At 44.2% G+C, this 16,087-nt stretch overlaps 1 protein-coding gene across 1 annotated transcript; it reads right to left on the reverse strand.

Moving 5' to 3' along the window:
• Positions 1-281: 281 nt before the first annotated feature.
• On the reverse strand, positions 282-15,689 carry LOC306752302 (uncharacterized protein; the record flags this gene model as incomplete). The annotated part of the gene is made up of 5 exons (XM_079236051.1): positions 282-603; positions 2,118-2,303; positions 2,409-2,562; positions 2,658-2,849; positions 15,413-15,689. The coding sequence occupies 5 exons, from the start codon at positions 15,687-15,689 to the stop codon at positions 282-284; spliced, it is 1,131 nt and encodes a 376-aa protein (XP_079092177.1).
• Between the last annotated feature and the right edge of the window lie 398 nt (positions 15,690-16,087).

The raw sequence follows: 16,087 nt of genomic DNA on the forward strand, positions 1-16,087 counted from the left end.
CCTCCATTGAACTGCTCTTAAAGGGAGCGCAGCAGCAGTTCAGCAAGAATCATGGACAAGAAACATCTAGAGTGTTCAGTTCCTGCTAAGTCCAAAATACAGGAGAAGTTCAGCAAGCATGCAGTAAAAGAGGGGACTTCTACACGGATGCATCTCCAGTTTTGCTTTGCATTTGTAGAACTGGGAGAAAACAGGGATGAGGAGTATCTCCTGTGAAGCTGTCCCTCCAACGGCTTCATCCGGGGACGGCGCCCTGCAACGGTGGAAAGTGGAAGGCGTGGCTACTGCCATGGCCGCTGCGGCGTCGGGTTGGGGTTGGGGTAGATGGGCGCCGGTGTCGGGTGGTAGGCGGGAACCGCCGTGTTGGGGTGCGGCGGGTACGGAGGCGTCGGGTACTGCGCCATGACGTGAGGCTGACCGTGGGGCGGGTGGGCGGTAGAGGAGGCCGAGGAGGGCAGGTGGAGGTAGAGCGGGGCGGACGGAGCGGAAGGGGCGCAGGGAGCCGTCGGGGTCGCCACCCTCTGCAGGACGACGTGTGGGTAAAGCTGAGACTCGGAGCGGTAGAGTCCGGGCAGGGAGGCCTTCAGCAAACTCTCCTGACTCCTGTATGAAAAAGAGAGAGAAAGAAAGAAAGAAAGAAGGTCAACCAACAGCTGAAAGTTAGAACTCACGGTTAGAGGTCACTTTAAGCCCATTTCTCAAAACCTTCATACTTCCCTACGGTGTCTGTGGCACTCAGCTCTAAGCCCATTGGTTCCTACTGAATACGTCAATCTTAATTTCTGGGGACTATTTTCAGCGGTGGATTAACACACATTGGATGCCCGCGTGCTGTGATGTGATACACTTCTGGATGTTGGGAACTATAAATGCGTTGGACTGCATTTCCCATGTGTCATAGCACAGTTGTGCTCTATTCGGTCCCGTTATGAGACGATAGATCAGCTTGTGTCAAACACTGACAGTCGAGGGACAGAAACCTTCTTTCCTTTTATTTTCATCTCAGCTCAAATACTTCTAAAGGTATTTCCATGAAATCCTCCCTTGGTGAACTGGATGCATTTGAAAATTTGATATTGTTAGTGAACTACAAGCATCTACAAGACCCTAAGATCTCGACTTAAAGATCTCTTCATGCGTTTGATAGAGTCCCCTTCCTGGACATGTGGTTAGAGAAAAAGTCTACTTTATACAGAGATGAAATATAGCGAAACACCCTACTGCTTGCAGATAGCTATCACCCCACGCTCCTAAAACAAACGAGAGGATTTTAAGACGAATGTGTTCCACCACAGAGGATTTTGTTCACAAATCTGTAGATACAAATAAAAACACTTTATAACATGGTTGTGTGGACAAAGCCTATTATATGGCGTTGCAGAAACCATAAAAAATGAATTGTTACAAAAACATCCTCCACAGAAAAAGAAACACTCTGTTGTGTTTAGTCCAACTTTCAGACTGGGCTCATTTACTACAAACACATCCGACCCAGCGATCTCCATGGATCTGACCATTAATAGTCCAACACAGAGGATGTCATCTTAGAGACAGCCTTGTACACACAAATGGTAAATCATAGGGAAAAGAAGTACACAGTCTTGGTGAAAACCTTTTCCAGATTGATGCTACAAATACGGAGTGTGTGTCCGATGTGTTGCGGTTCGGTTGTCCTTACGTTGGTAAGACATCACGTCCGACATCCCATCATTCAGGTTCCTTGGGCATTGAAAAGGGGACTCTGCTACAGAGAGAGGTGGTAACCGAAGAGAAGTATTCGTTTGCAGACTCTATCCCCGAAAGGATTGAACGATGAGATACTGTGGTGTGTCGCGCTCTCAGGACTCTTAAACTCAAGATACAAGTAGTAGCATAAGGTTACACAACTTCGATTGACTAATGAAAGCTGCGAGGCCGATGTTTCATCCATCACATATGCTGAACCTCTGGAAATATTCTTGCAAATAGTCAAGCATTTCAGATCAATGTTGAATGAATTGCGTGAAGCGCTCTTGACGAAGGTCCCGAGTAATCGAAAAGGTTGACCGAAAGGTTGTGACAGCAGAGTGCGGGATCTTCTTTTTTCCTCAAGCCTCAAGTGACGCTTTCCAGCTTACCTCTGGTATCCTCTGTTCTCATATCCACCGAGCCCCCCGGTGAGGTAGAGCGGGCTGTCTGGAGCCAGACGGGGGTTCATCCTCTGGGAGAGATGGAAGATCTTGGGAGGAGGGAAAGCTTCCCACTCACCCTCTTCTCTCTCCAGCCAACACTCGCTGCGACGGGACGAGCGCTTGTCTCTGCGCCTGAGGAGAAGACAACTTTAGCGGCTCAGGTGGCGCTCACACACGAGGGGGGGACCACGTGTAACCAGCCCGGTTGGGGGGGGGGGGTATTCTCTCTGGTCCTACCTGCTCCGTCCGTCTTTCTTGGCTTGGTACCGACTGGATCGCTCCTGCAGGCAGCAGATGAGGAAGGACAGGGACATGGCGAGGATGACGATGCCACTCACCACTGAAGCCAACACAGCCACTCTGAGACCACGGTCCTCAGGTCTGGGGATTGCTGTGGGGTGGGGAAGAGGGGATGAATTATGTTTATTTCATCAGCAAATGCCCGAGAACGTCTGTGTTCGGCGGTGGCCAAATGAAGCGGCTCACCTTCGCAGACGGGCAGGTAGTTGCTCCACTGCGATTTGCCGTTCCTGACATTGCAGTAGATTTTGTCGCTGCCGACCAGCTGGTATCCCTCCCGGCACCAGAAGGCCAACACGCTGCCGATCGACACGCCCGTGCCGCTCTCCACGTAGAAGGAACCCCGACGTGGCGGCAGGACGGGGATACAGGACAGACCTGAACGGGACAAGACAGAAGGTCACGGACCATAAAAAACACCTTGTGATTGAAGAGAGAGGGACATGAATAAGGAAGAACGGAGGTTTGGATTCATGAGAGCTCATCCGTCTTAATCATAGCAGTGGGACAGAAGTGTGCTGAGGCAAGGGGGACACTGTTTCACTGTATATGGGAATGTGCGAAAGTGAAAACCTTCTGGCAAGATGTTGTTGATATGATTGATCAAATTTTATAAAAAAAATTACCATTGACCCCCAAGCTTTTTATTCTTGGTGTATATCCTATCATACCACTTCTACAAAGCAAAGAGTTCAGATTCATAGATATGTGTATATTACTAGCTAAACGTATAATTGCCCTTAATTGGAGAAGTGTTGATGGCCCAATAATTGGTATGTGGGTTAAAGAAATGGCCTCAAACATGTCAATGGAAAAGATGATGTATATTGTTAGACGTAAACAAAATGTTTTTGTTAATATCTGGGGACCTTTCAGGTATTTCTTAAGGCATAATACTAATGTTGGTGACTTGCTTCAGCAAGAACAGGCTCAGGGGGAGTAGGACAACTGTCTGATTATGTACATTGACTAGTAGGAAAAACAACAACAAAAAACACTCATTATTCAGTTTGTAAAGTATATTTTTATGTTTCTTTTTATTTTCTTTTTATTATCTGTTTTTAAATTTAATTTAAATATTATTTAGTTGCTGTATTATTATGGGAGGGGGAACAGGGTGAACATGTTTGCTGTGTATTGTTTTGTTGATATTCAATTTGATGTGACTGAAAATCAATAAATACATTGTTTAAAAAAATAAAAAAATCATAGAAGTGGGCATGGTTGTCTGACATCACCCATCAGTTGGTGGACTGCAGTTTTGAAGCCTCAAGTTTGGCATCTTGTCTGTCGCCATCTTGTTTTTTGGTAACCATACCCGAAAGCATACTCCTCTTCATGGTGTATCGACCATAATTTACTAAATCAACATCATGCTTTATTCAAGAAGTAATAAATCAAGAGAGAAGTAGGATCATCTTCTTATAGACTTCTTTACAATCGGACTGCTTTTTGCAACAAGAAGAGTCGCCCCCTAATGGCCAGTAGAGACAATGTAGTTTTAGGCACTTTCGCCATTGGATTCACTTTTCCGAACCGGAGGTCGCCGCCTGATCTTCATGAAATGTTCTTGAAGCCTCATATTTAGCGTTCGTACACAAGAGTTATCTTCTCGCGAACAACACATTATGAGTGTTTACTTGAAATCAGCAGTGAGTTTTTTAAGAACGCAAAATCCGTGCAGTGATTTGAGTGTATTGTTTTAGAAATGATATATTTTGTCAAAAACACTGCCCGTCTTTATTTTATTTTAGTCACATCCTGGACTGTGTATAATTGGGGACCATTAGTGGATTATGGCATCCGTTTGATTCTCGGACACTCATAATGTTTACTTCAATCAGATGCATGAGATTTAGACTCTCTGTCTGTACTCTGTCCCAAGTCCTCTTTTGACTGCCCTTTCCTTTGTCTCCGCCTGCTTCTTTCTAATCCCTCTTCCCTTTGTTTTTACTTTTCTCCCCTCTCTCTCTTGTCAAACGCAGGCACAGCTCGGTCCAGAGTGTCTGTTGCGGAGCCTGAGATCATCAGTCCCACTGGATAGATATAGACACAGAGAGATGGAGAGACAGAAATAACTCTTTTTATCTTCCTGATGCTACAATACGCAAATGCCACCGAGAGGCCTCGTGACACAGCAGCTATTGTTAGATTCTGCAGTGGGGATTTTCAAGGCTCTCAGGAAATCTCATGTAAACCTGTAACAGCGTCACTAGACACGCTAAAAACCCCACTAGCTGGAAGATCTTACTCAAACTGAAGATAAGTATGATTTATTTCTGCGCGCCACATGATGAAGACTATATGATAGTGCAGTGGATTATCGATCAATGCTGTGCCTTGGCCAGCTGCTGGGATTTGTGGCTTTTCACTGACTCCCTTTTTTAATGGCAACTATGTGTGACATTAATGTACATGGAAAAGAGACAAAATGATTAGATTACAATAACCCCCAAAAAATTACATTTCAGAAACACTACGCTGCACCACATTCTAGTTAAAAATGTGTTGTTTACCACTTTAAAGCTGCATTAATACTTGTTTTGTCCACTGGGCAGCAGTGTAACAAGCTGTACACACACTATCACCTTTGACTAAACCTGATACCGCTAACATGGCAGCAAACAGTTGCCTATTTACAACCTAACCGACTGATTGGTATTCTTTTAGAGTCGTGTTTCTGGCCACCTTACTCTTTAGCAACTAAATGCTGCCCTATGTTCAGCAGCTGGTTGCTAACTGTGTGTGCACTGTTTGATGGCTGGGTGGAGCACTAGTGGGTTATCAGAGCGTGTCCTTGCTGAAAGCAGCTGCCTGCTGTGCCGATGAGACTGAACTGAAACAGTAAAATTGGGGGTTGCAAAACCAAAACAATGAGCTGAAAGACGGTACAAAGAACTGCAGAGCCGGGTGATGCATCATCAATAAGAGAGACAACTTTTGCATTAGACGTGGTATTTTATTTTCCTTAGTTGATGATGAAAAAATCATGATTAGCACAGTTTAAAAAACTCTCACTTTTGCAAGAAATACATAGAAAATAAAATTAAAGCATGGTGATGTTTTAATGATTAATGGCCAAAAGGGCATGTGATACTGCAGTTTACTTTGCTGTGTCAGTATTAGTGTAATCTGTGTGTGTGTGTGTGTGTGTGTGTGTGTGAGAGAGAGAGAGAAAGAGAGAGAGAGAGAGAGATCCTCCCATTGTAAGACCCTGTGAACATGCAAGCTGCTCTCTGCTGATTAGGAAAGACAGATGGGAGGATTTCTGCAGCGGTAGAGAGGGAGAGGATCCCATGATCCTGTGGTAAGATGACAGCATCTCCTACCCAACACACACACACACACACACACACATATACACATCAAGGCACACACACCAGACACGTGCACGTAATGGGTAGTACAGGGAAACAAGCACAAGCTGACTCAGTTTTTAAAAGGGAAACTAAAAGCTGCTCTATTTCCCCCAAAATAGGCTGCCTTTTACTGATGCTATTACTGTGTGTGTGTGTGTGTGTGTGTGTGTGTGTGTGTGTGTGTGTGTGTGTGTGTGTGTGTGTGTGTGCACGTGTATAATGTGTAAGTGGTCGCCACCGTAGCAAAAAGAAAGGTTTAAGTGGTCTAGTGGCAATAGCTCCATTCAAAACATCTGTGTAATCATATTGAAATGACATCATTAACATATCACTTACTTTACTACATTGTAGATTCATAAAAACTGAATAAATTGTAATACACTAAAGTGAGACACAAGACAATGACATTATTATCACTGGTCAAGAGAAAGTTGGATAACTAAAATGTGACTGTAATATGAAGATTGGCTGATGCCAAACATCTTTTTATTTGTTTTAAGCGCAATAAAACGGTTTCTGTTTGAAAATAATATAATCCTGTCATTTGTTCTTGAGAGATGCAAATCTGGGAGGGACATTTGGATTAGAATGAAAGCGATATTATATTGTTTCATTAAAATGCGGTGGTTTGAATTATGATCTGAGATTCATCCGGTGAGTTTATCAGACCTCATTCCAGCAGCGGGAGCTTTCATTTATTGATCTATGACGAGTCACACATGGCGCAGAACAACACGTTATCTCTGTGCTGTCCGCGTGGGGATATTGATCATGAGATGGCACGATAAATTAACTTTACATGTCTTATTTATTGGAAGGTTGTTGGGCTTAATGGCCTAACTTTTACAGTAAAATGAATTAACAGCAGCCCAATAAGAAAACATTGTATATTAAAGACGGGCTACGCAAGTGTTTTTAATTTTGATATCACACTTAATCATCCCTAAATGTTATATAAAATGTGTTTAAAAAAAATCAATTATTATAATGAATAGTTTTTTTTATAAGAATAGGAAATATATGATAATTTGAGACCCTGAAGAGGATCAGCGTTTACAGAAAATGGATGGATGGATATTTAAGGAAATATCAGAAATGCTGCACTAAGCCGCAGGGGCGTGTCCGTGTTTGATTGACAGCTGGCAGGCCTACAGAAAGCAGGTGTTGCACCATGGAGAGTGAGAGACAAAGCAAACAGGCGTGTGCTGTAGCCGGCATGACGTGGGCAGACAGCGTGGTGCTCAAGAGGAGGGGCCACGCCCACGTGATGTCTGCAGGTGAGCTCAGGTGCAGCTCAAGGGAGCTGACAGCTAACTAGCCGTCACTCTTCTCCAGCAAATGTGAATGTGAAGCAGTGGGTTGTGTATGTATCCTGCAGACATGGAGCAACATCAGCATAATAACGTCTGGCTCTTTGGCGGCTCAATGCTCCACTTTGTTTCCCAGCTAGTCGGCAACGTCGTATGTCTGATATACTTCCTGCTGGGCAGGAAGTCTGCAAGAAAAACAGTGTTTTGTGTTTTATATTACAGCATATCATCTTGTTAGCTAGCGAACAAACTCTTCAAACCCCATTAGCACATTAGCTAATGTATGTTCTGTACATGTGGTGCTGGGCGACATGGCCAACATGTTTATCTCGATATAGGTCATCTCATATCTTGATGAAGGCATCTATCACAATATAGCACAATATATAGTCTATATGAAATAACCACAGGCTAAAGACTATTTCTGTCTGCATACTCTGTGTTAAATGAAAAGCATTTAAATAAATAAGCTTCTCATTTTATTAAGAATTGTTCTTTTTTTTTACATGCATGCACAAATATGCAAACAGATTAAGAGACTTGTTTGTTTTAACTACACTGGGGTATTCACATAAGCAGAATTCTTATACATTTTCAGATTTTCAGAGAAATTAAGTATGTGCTTGTTATGATTATTATATCACAAAATTTAGAGACGTTAGATTATCATATTGAGTTATTGCCCGGCCTTATGTACATGCTGTTATGTTCTGGAAACTTAACACACACACACACACACACACACACACACACACTCGCCAGCTAAAGAAAAAGCCTTTACCTCTATAAAGGCAGATAAAATATTAAACATATTACGTGACAGTGTGTGTTTTAAGATTCTCGTTGAGGTGTATTTTTTTGCTGTCTGTTGCCACGCCGATGCAGGAAGCTTTGCCATCCCTACAAACCCAGAGACACTGAAGCAACACCCACCTCCCGCCGGCACGCTATGGTAAACAGAGAAGAACAATGACGCCTGTGTGGGGTGAACAAACAGAACACCCCCAGTGGAGACCAGATTCAATAAAAGCTGGTATTAATGCCTGAAAGAACTGAAAATGTGTGTTGGTTTTGGGTTGTTGTTGATCATTTTTTCACTTCAGTTTGGCGTGTTGTGTGTGTTTGTGACACACACAACTTCTAAGCATGCAACTTGTGTGTCTAGAAATTGCACTTTATGTCCAGGTAGTGTGTGTTTGACGAAGAGGGAGGCTTCGTTAGCTCTGTGTGTGTGTGTGTGTGTGTGTGTGTGTGTGTGTGTGTGTGTGTGTGTTGACTCTGCGCTCTGTTTGCTCTTTCCCGTCACTTCGGTTCACATTCAGAAAAGCTTCTCTGTCATCGTGGCAACTGTGCGTTGCCAATCAAAGCGCTCAGCCGCCAGCAGGTCGCTAATACACTTCTGGACTCCCGAACCTGGCAACCCGACACAGACGACAAAACATCCACTCTGCTGCATTCTTCTCTAAAACCCTCCCCACTTGTCTCTGTCAGGGAAGCACTCGGAATAGTTTGTGATTAAATAAAGATTAGGCTTTCTGCATTAAAGATTCAAACAGACAACCATTCACATGCACAGAACGAGTGAACAGTCATAGGTCAGGTGAGACGGAGAATCCTCCAAATCTGTGCACACAGAGGCGGAGATATCCTGACTCCTGGCCCAAGTATGGGTCAAGCTATGATGGATCCTACACTTCCCATCATGCAATGTCTTTGCATCGTTTGACCCTCGCTACCTGGTGAACACTCATGTCTGTCATAGGAGTAAAGTACACTGAGAAATGGTCTTGCGTTGGGATAACATGAACCACGACGACAAATCGGACCAGCAGTGTAAAGTGGGTGGGGCCAATGGCTCTTTCCCACTTCCAACCACCGTCGTCCATGCTCAAACCACACTTATCTTCAAAACTAGCCTTCATTTTGATCTCGCCCGCTTACCTGCAAAGTACTCAAAACTGCCTAAACTTAGACCTTAGCCAAACGCTCAGTTTTCCCTGGATAAACAAAAATCAAAATTAATTTCTTTTGAAGACTACCAGATGCTAAAAGTCTGAGTTGAAGTTAATGAAAGACGGCGTTCCTGGCTGACGGCTGACTAGCTTCATCTCGTTCATCCTCATGTTCCTGTCTGATTCTTCTTCTTGAGTGTTTTTTGGTCCCTCTGCTCCGGCTGCTCGATCCGATCTGACCTCGAACAGACATCATGCCTCGCTCTGCCCTCTCCACCGGTGTATCTATTTCTGAGGCACCTCACTGATGCGCGGTATCACAACTGATTACCTAATCCCCTCCGGCTCTCGCCCTGCTTGCGTATGGTGTGTGTTCCTGCGCAAACACGCATGCATGTTTGCCTCAGCCTTGCTTTAGTGCTTGTGTCCAGTCCCACATGCTAGTTGAGAGAAATAAAATGATTTATACAGTAAAGGTTTTGAAGCGATTCTTTTTTTGGATGACCGGAAGCTAAAGCTGAAAGGTAACAGAAGGGCCTCCACGGGTGGCTGGAAGCTAACGGTGCAAACAGCGCAGACAAGGACAACAGTGCTGACAGAGCTACGCTTCTGCATAGTGACACATTACTCCACCATTACTTTACACAGCAAATAGCTGTCTGAGGCTACTGTTTGTTAAGGCTCTGAATATCGTGTCGAGAACCTTTAACCAGCAGCTTTGGCTGGATCTGATTGAGGATAACCTCTCCAGTTAAACAGATCAGGGACGGTAGGGCTGATTTTGAATGACAGATTAATTAATGGCATGCCAGAAAAGGCGTCACTTGTCTCAAAACCTTCAGCTTTACGTGGGGACCAGAGCCTGGAGCTCAGCAGACGACTTTGAAATAAAAACTGTCATTGTTTGCGCAGAAAAAAACAGCACATTTAAAATGTAAGCCTTCATCAAAGTTACATGACAAAGAGACACGAGATCTTCAATTCTACTTCCCTTTTCTTGCGTGTTCAGCCACAGCGGCTGTCACCTCGTTTCAAATGGAGTAAGTCGACTGAGACCCATTCTGGCATGCTGGAAATATAGGATATTAAATTAAAAGAGACCTACACTTGGAAATGGATAGACTTAAAAGATGAATGACGATACTGAAAATCTGAAATGATGGCGCAAGAGCTCATGATGGCGATATTTATGGGGATATTTATATTCAATAAAGTAATTCAAGATTATAAGAATGAGCACTGGCGCTAGATCTTTGTGTTACTTCTACTATTCACCTTTCACCTGAGGTAAAGTTTCAAAGTCAATGGCCCCTTCTTGTGATTATTTTAAAGCAACAGTTAGAAGTTTGGGGAAATAAGGTGATCCACTTTCTTGCCAAGAGTTGGATGAGAAGATCAATTCTCATGTTTAAATATGTCGGCAGTATGTTTCCAGTCTTTGTGCTAAGCTAAGCTAACCAGCTGATGAATCCAGCTACATGTATCATGTATAGACGTGAGAGCGATATCAGCAATTGCAAAAAAAAGTGTAATTTAAGTGCCGAACTGCTGTCATTGACGTAGCTTGTGGTTTGACCTGACATTAAAGATGTTGTGTGTTCCCATCCAGCTTCAACCATCGGGGCACAGAGAGGGTCTAACTCCAGACCCTCCCTCCGTGAGCGAGCGGCGCAAGTTGTAAGCCGTGGGAAGGTAATAATGAAGTTGAGTCACTGCCAGCAACCATATTGGATTGACATGCAGGAGACAGAAGGAACTCTTTGTCTGAAGCTCGCCGAGCTCGTCGGGCTCAGGAGTGACGGTAGTGTGTCGCTGACAGAAATACCCCTGGCACTGTGTGTGTGTGTGTGTGTGTGTGTGTGTGTGTGTGTGTGTGTGTGTGTGTGTGTGTGTGTGTGTGTGCCATTGCACGTACAGAAAGTGTCCCCACAGAAAGTCCTCTTGTGGGTCATGGGTTTTTGCAGAAATCCAAATGCATTGTTTATCTCCTGCTTTGAGAATAATTGATCATAAGTGAATGTGGCAATGATTTGCAATGCTAATATGCGGATCCGATTTCTAGCATAGAAAGAAGTAATTGGCTTCAAAATACACTGGACTCCACCTGCTACCGGTTAGTGTGTGCATCGGTACTTCTGGATCATTAACTACATTTCTTGCGCTAGAAATAGCCATGAATAGACAAAGGTAATTGGCTTTGCCTCACAGATAATCAGATTAAAGACATTATAACATTTCACATTTAAATTTTAGGCTTTTGGCTGACGATGTTTTCTGAAGAGATTCAGAGGGACGAATAAGCAGCTTACTGTCACCGTGAGGTAGATGCTGTATCCAGAACTGGACATTGGTATTAGTTTTTGGACAAGAAGATGGATTCTTGGACGGACCACAAGAACTCGGCTGTGGTTACCGACCGCTTAGTTGCACACCGTTGCACTTTCTTTATTCTTCAGTGCTTCCTTTTGGAAGGAATATGAAAGAAGCAGAAGGGGGGTCATTGCATCAGACACAAAATAATGTTTCAGAAAACTATGCAGTTTTTTTTTGGGGCAACAAAAGTTTAAATCATATTACCGAATAAAACAACATCCACTGTAAACTCCTGCTTGGCCAGATCAAAAGGCAGACTGCCTGCTAAGTAACTGATATATATCTCATTTAGGCATTAACATTAACCCTCACACACTCTGTCCAGGTCAATAGGTTCTGTTACCGTCAAGGCTTACGGCTTTTCTCAGGCTGAAAATCCCGCTACTCATCAGCAGCCTGCCAGATCGTCAACGGGACGCCAACTGCAGCTTCTCGCTCCTCGCGCCAACGCGCTCTGCAAACAGGTGGCTTGATGGCCTTTTGGACCAGAAGAGAGTTCACTTGTGGTATATATATATACTTGTTGTATATATTATTTTGTATCAGCCGATACTTTTGTTTATGACCAATGTTTGCAACACTAGCTACAGTCCCATCAGATTATTACTACTTATGTTAGCATGCCATCACAGGTCATTAAGATGGAACACATTATATCTACTGCACAGGAACAGGTTGCTGTGAGCATGTTAGCATGCTAAATGATATTATAGTAAACACCGTATGAAAGCTGTTTGATAGTGTGAGATATGACAGCGCAAGATGGACTCTATCGACAACAAAACTCCTCCCCTTCCATAGAGGTAAGGAAAGAAAAGGAACGAGAAACCCACAGATATAAACCTTACAGATTTAAAGTGTGTAAACGCAGTCTGTGAAAGGAGGAGCACCTGAGGACGAGTTAATCAATAGCAGAACTCTGTTCAATTTACTTCCAAGAACGGCCGGTGGCGAGGATTCCTGGACGAGCTGCATAATGAGTCACAGCTCGTATCGATGGAGTCTGAAAGCTCTGGTTTGATCCAGTGCTCCGAGGCTCTGTGGGCTTCACGCGTCTGCTTCACCAGCTTCATCGATTTATAAAATGGATTCAGCGAGCAGGTGTGGGCACGGAGGACACTTTCAGGTTGTGTCTTCTCTGCAGTCCCACCAACACCCTTAACATCCGCCGCTTGTCTTTAGCGGGAAAGGTTACGGTTCCAAATCACACCGGGGTCAAATTACTTTGCAGTAATCGCAGATATTTATTGGTTCTGGCTTCGATTGTAAATGATGGAGACATGACACCCGGATGGAGGCACGCATTTTCATCTTTTTTCCTGTGCCAGGCTATGGGGCGTGCGTTGAAGTGAATAAACAATGAATATTGGACGATTGTTATAAATTCTTAATGTAAAACATATATAATAATGTGCTCTGCTCACCAGAGTCCAGTGAGACGACAGTGATTTGATCGTCACAAAAACACTCATTCATTTAAAATCAACAGGAACAAAGTAAAGTATTTCTAATGTTCCAGCAATCACAGCCTCTGGTTTGAGTGTCTGGTTTGAAGAAGGAGAGACTGAGAAGGTAACAGACTCACATATAAAAAGCAAGAATTGAAGAAACATGCTAATTGTAGTGGGAAAAGGGTTGACCTCTGACCTCTATGTGAACGAGCCTTGTGAACTGCTATGAATTAATACAAATAAACATAGTCAGCAACAATAGATGTTGTCTTCCTAAGGTTTGGAACATTGCCTCCATTAACTCAATGTACTCAACTACAGGGCAGCATCACTAACACAATATAACATAAACTCTTCCCGGAACGATCTGTCACCATTCAGCACTTTAAGTTTTATAAATATTGTGTCCAAAAGCTCCAACTGTACAAACGCTTCTATATTTAACTTGATTTATTTCTGTCCTATAAATGACAACTGAGGCTGGTTTTATTCTCAAAAGGCTGGAAATAAAAGGACCAAACATGAACGCAGCATCGCCGCTGTGATGCAAGACCTGAGTCCAACGGCTCGGAATATGGTGGAGAAAAGTAAACAACATGAAGAGTGATGCTTTTATCTGTTAATGCTGGTCGGGGTAAGCTGTTTATAATGTCACACACACACACACACACGCGCGCACGCACACACGCACGCACACACACACACACACTTTGGCTGGTTTAGGATGTGTTGATATTAATCACACCTCCAGGATTTTGTATTTTTTTGAGAAACTGCAGCACACAAGCACTCCGGTCTGGTGTAATTCATGCATGTGGTGCGATGTGGCAATCCAGCTGATTACTGGTGTGTGTGTGTGTGTGTGTGTGTGTGTGTGTGTGTGTGTGTGTGCGTGTGTGTGTGTGTGTTATTAAAGTATAAAGTACTTATTCTTGCTCTGTCGGAGACAGAGCTGCCGTTATGAAACGAGCAACTGTGTTGTTTATTCGCTAAACCTTTAAGAAGATTGGTGCCGTTTGGGCCGAGTGCGTCCATTTTTCAATGTGTGTGTGTGTGTGTGTGTGTATGTGTGTGTGTGTGTGTGTATGTGTGTGTGTGTGTGTGTGTGTGTGTATGTGTGCGTTATGTGCAGTGTGTATTAGACACGTGATGTTTGCATTTTGTCATCTACTGTGGGCTATTTATGCATGCACGTGAGGATCTGTGAGTGAGATGGGGCGGGCCGAGGGACATAAGAATAAATGGTGGAAAACAAAAGAGAGAGAGAGACAAGAGGAAGGACATAAAAAACGAAGTGACAGTCACTCGTAGAGGAGAAGGAATAAGAGAAAGTGAAGGGAGAAACGGGGCGATAGAGCAATTAGTGGAAGAAGAGAAACAGATGAGACAGAGGTTGGGGAAAGTAAATGGGGTAGAGAGAGAGTGAGAGAGAGAGAGAGAGAGAGAGAGAGAGAGAGAGGGAATGGAGGGAGGAGAAGAGAAAGGCGGCTCATGCTCCAGTTGAGGTGAAATCATGCGAGCGGTGCTGCAGCTTTCTCTTCAGGCTGAGCTGCTCCAGCCTGGACATAACGAACTGTCTTTCACTGCATCACCTGCCGCCACACACACACACACACACACACACACACACACACACACACACACACACACACACACACACACACACACACTAAAACACACAAAAATGCATATTCGCTTGTATGCACTCTTCTGTATTCCCGAACATTCACACGCCAAAGAATGTCCGACATAGACGCAGAAATATAGAAACACTCAAGTTTGTTGTATTTTGAAACCTGCATACATATTGACAGAATAACACATGGCACATACTTTACGAAGATCTCCCCACTCACAGATGTTCAGGACAACACACACATTCATGCACCAACACTCCAAGCACACACACATTACGGCCTGCACATGTTTACTTTCTGAATTTTCTGGGTGGGTTTCGAGGTGAAAATCAACAAGTCTTTTCTTGTATTTGTTTTTTTGGAATCTCTTGGAAAAAAACAACTTGCAAACCAGCTTTGAAATTCATGGCACTTCATAAACTTTCAAAGATTTCTGGATAGAACGACCAGATCACAGCTACAGTTTCAAGAACTTTTAAGGACTAAAATGCCCATTGTAATTCCCCGAGTTGACACATTTGAAAAGGTGATTTTGGTCCAAACAACAGTCCAAAATCCAAAAATATTCACAATCACCAAAGACTAAGAAAGCCCGCTCCTTCACACTTTTATCCAGGGCCAAAAACATCCACCTACATGAGTGGCATGAGTTTCTTGAAAGGGAATTTTGGCCCAAACATTAGTAAGTTCAGCTCTAACTGCACAAAAGATTAATTTCAATGTGAATTCAACTTTTTACACTTCCGGCATGTGGCTGAAAAGATTTTGCACACAAGTGGGAATCATCATGAAAAACCAGAAACCTCGACTCCCACGGATGAGAAAGATGACAGAAAGAGGACAGAAAGGACTGACTGACCTGTATAGTTCCTGGTGGTGCTCTGAGTTGGCAGAGCCTCCGTCGGTGCCTCCGTCGGTGCCCCTGTTGGCACCTGGGTCTCGGTCTGCAGGTCTGGCTGCAGACGGATCGGCGTGCCGGTCCAGTCCTCCGGCGCCGACGTGGCAGCGGTGCTCAGCGAGTCCCCGGGGCTCAGCGTGGAGCCTCCGGCCGGGACCAGAGCACAGAGCAGGGGCCACAGGAGCACCCAGAGGAGGCTGCCGGCACCCCGAGCAACGGGTCCCACTTTGGGAGACATGGGGGTCAGGTGACGAAGAAGAAGAAGAAGAAGAAGAAGAAGAAGTGCTCTGCAAGAAGGAAAAAGGAGGAGGAGGGATTCACAGCATTCTCTTGTTTCCCCCTGTATCCCCCTCTAGTGTTTCCAGTCCTTTGCCCTTCTTCTTCTTTTATCTTCTTTTCTGTCCTCCTCACTCCCTTGGCGGAGAGAGGAGAACCCCCTCTGCGCTCCCGCTCATGATGCTGCCGTGCTGCGAGAAGCTATGCCAGAGAAGGAGAGGAAGTAAAGGCGTGTGCATGTATGTGTACGGTAGATCCAGCTGTAATCTGCTCTCGCATGCTGCTGTTTCCTCTCCAGCCCTCTCCTCTCTGTCCCTCAGCTTGTGCTCTCGCTGCTCTCTCTCTCTCTCTCTCTCTCTC

The sequence above is a fragment of the Taurulus bubalis genome, assembly GCF_910589615.1.
Source record: "Taurulus bubalis genome assembly, chromosome: 20".
In the NCBI taxonomy this organism is placed as follows: domain Eukaryota; kingdom Metazoa; phylum Chordata; class Actinopteri; order Perciformes; family Cottidae; genus Taurulus; species Taurulus bubalis.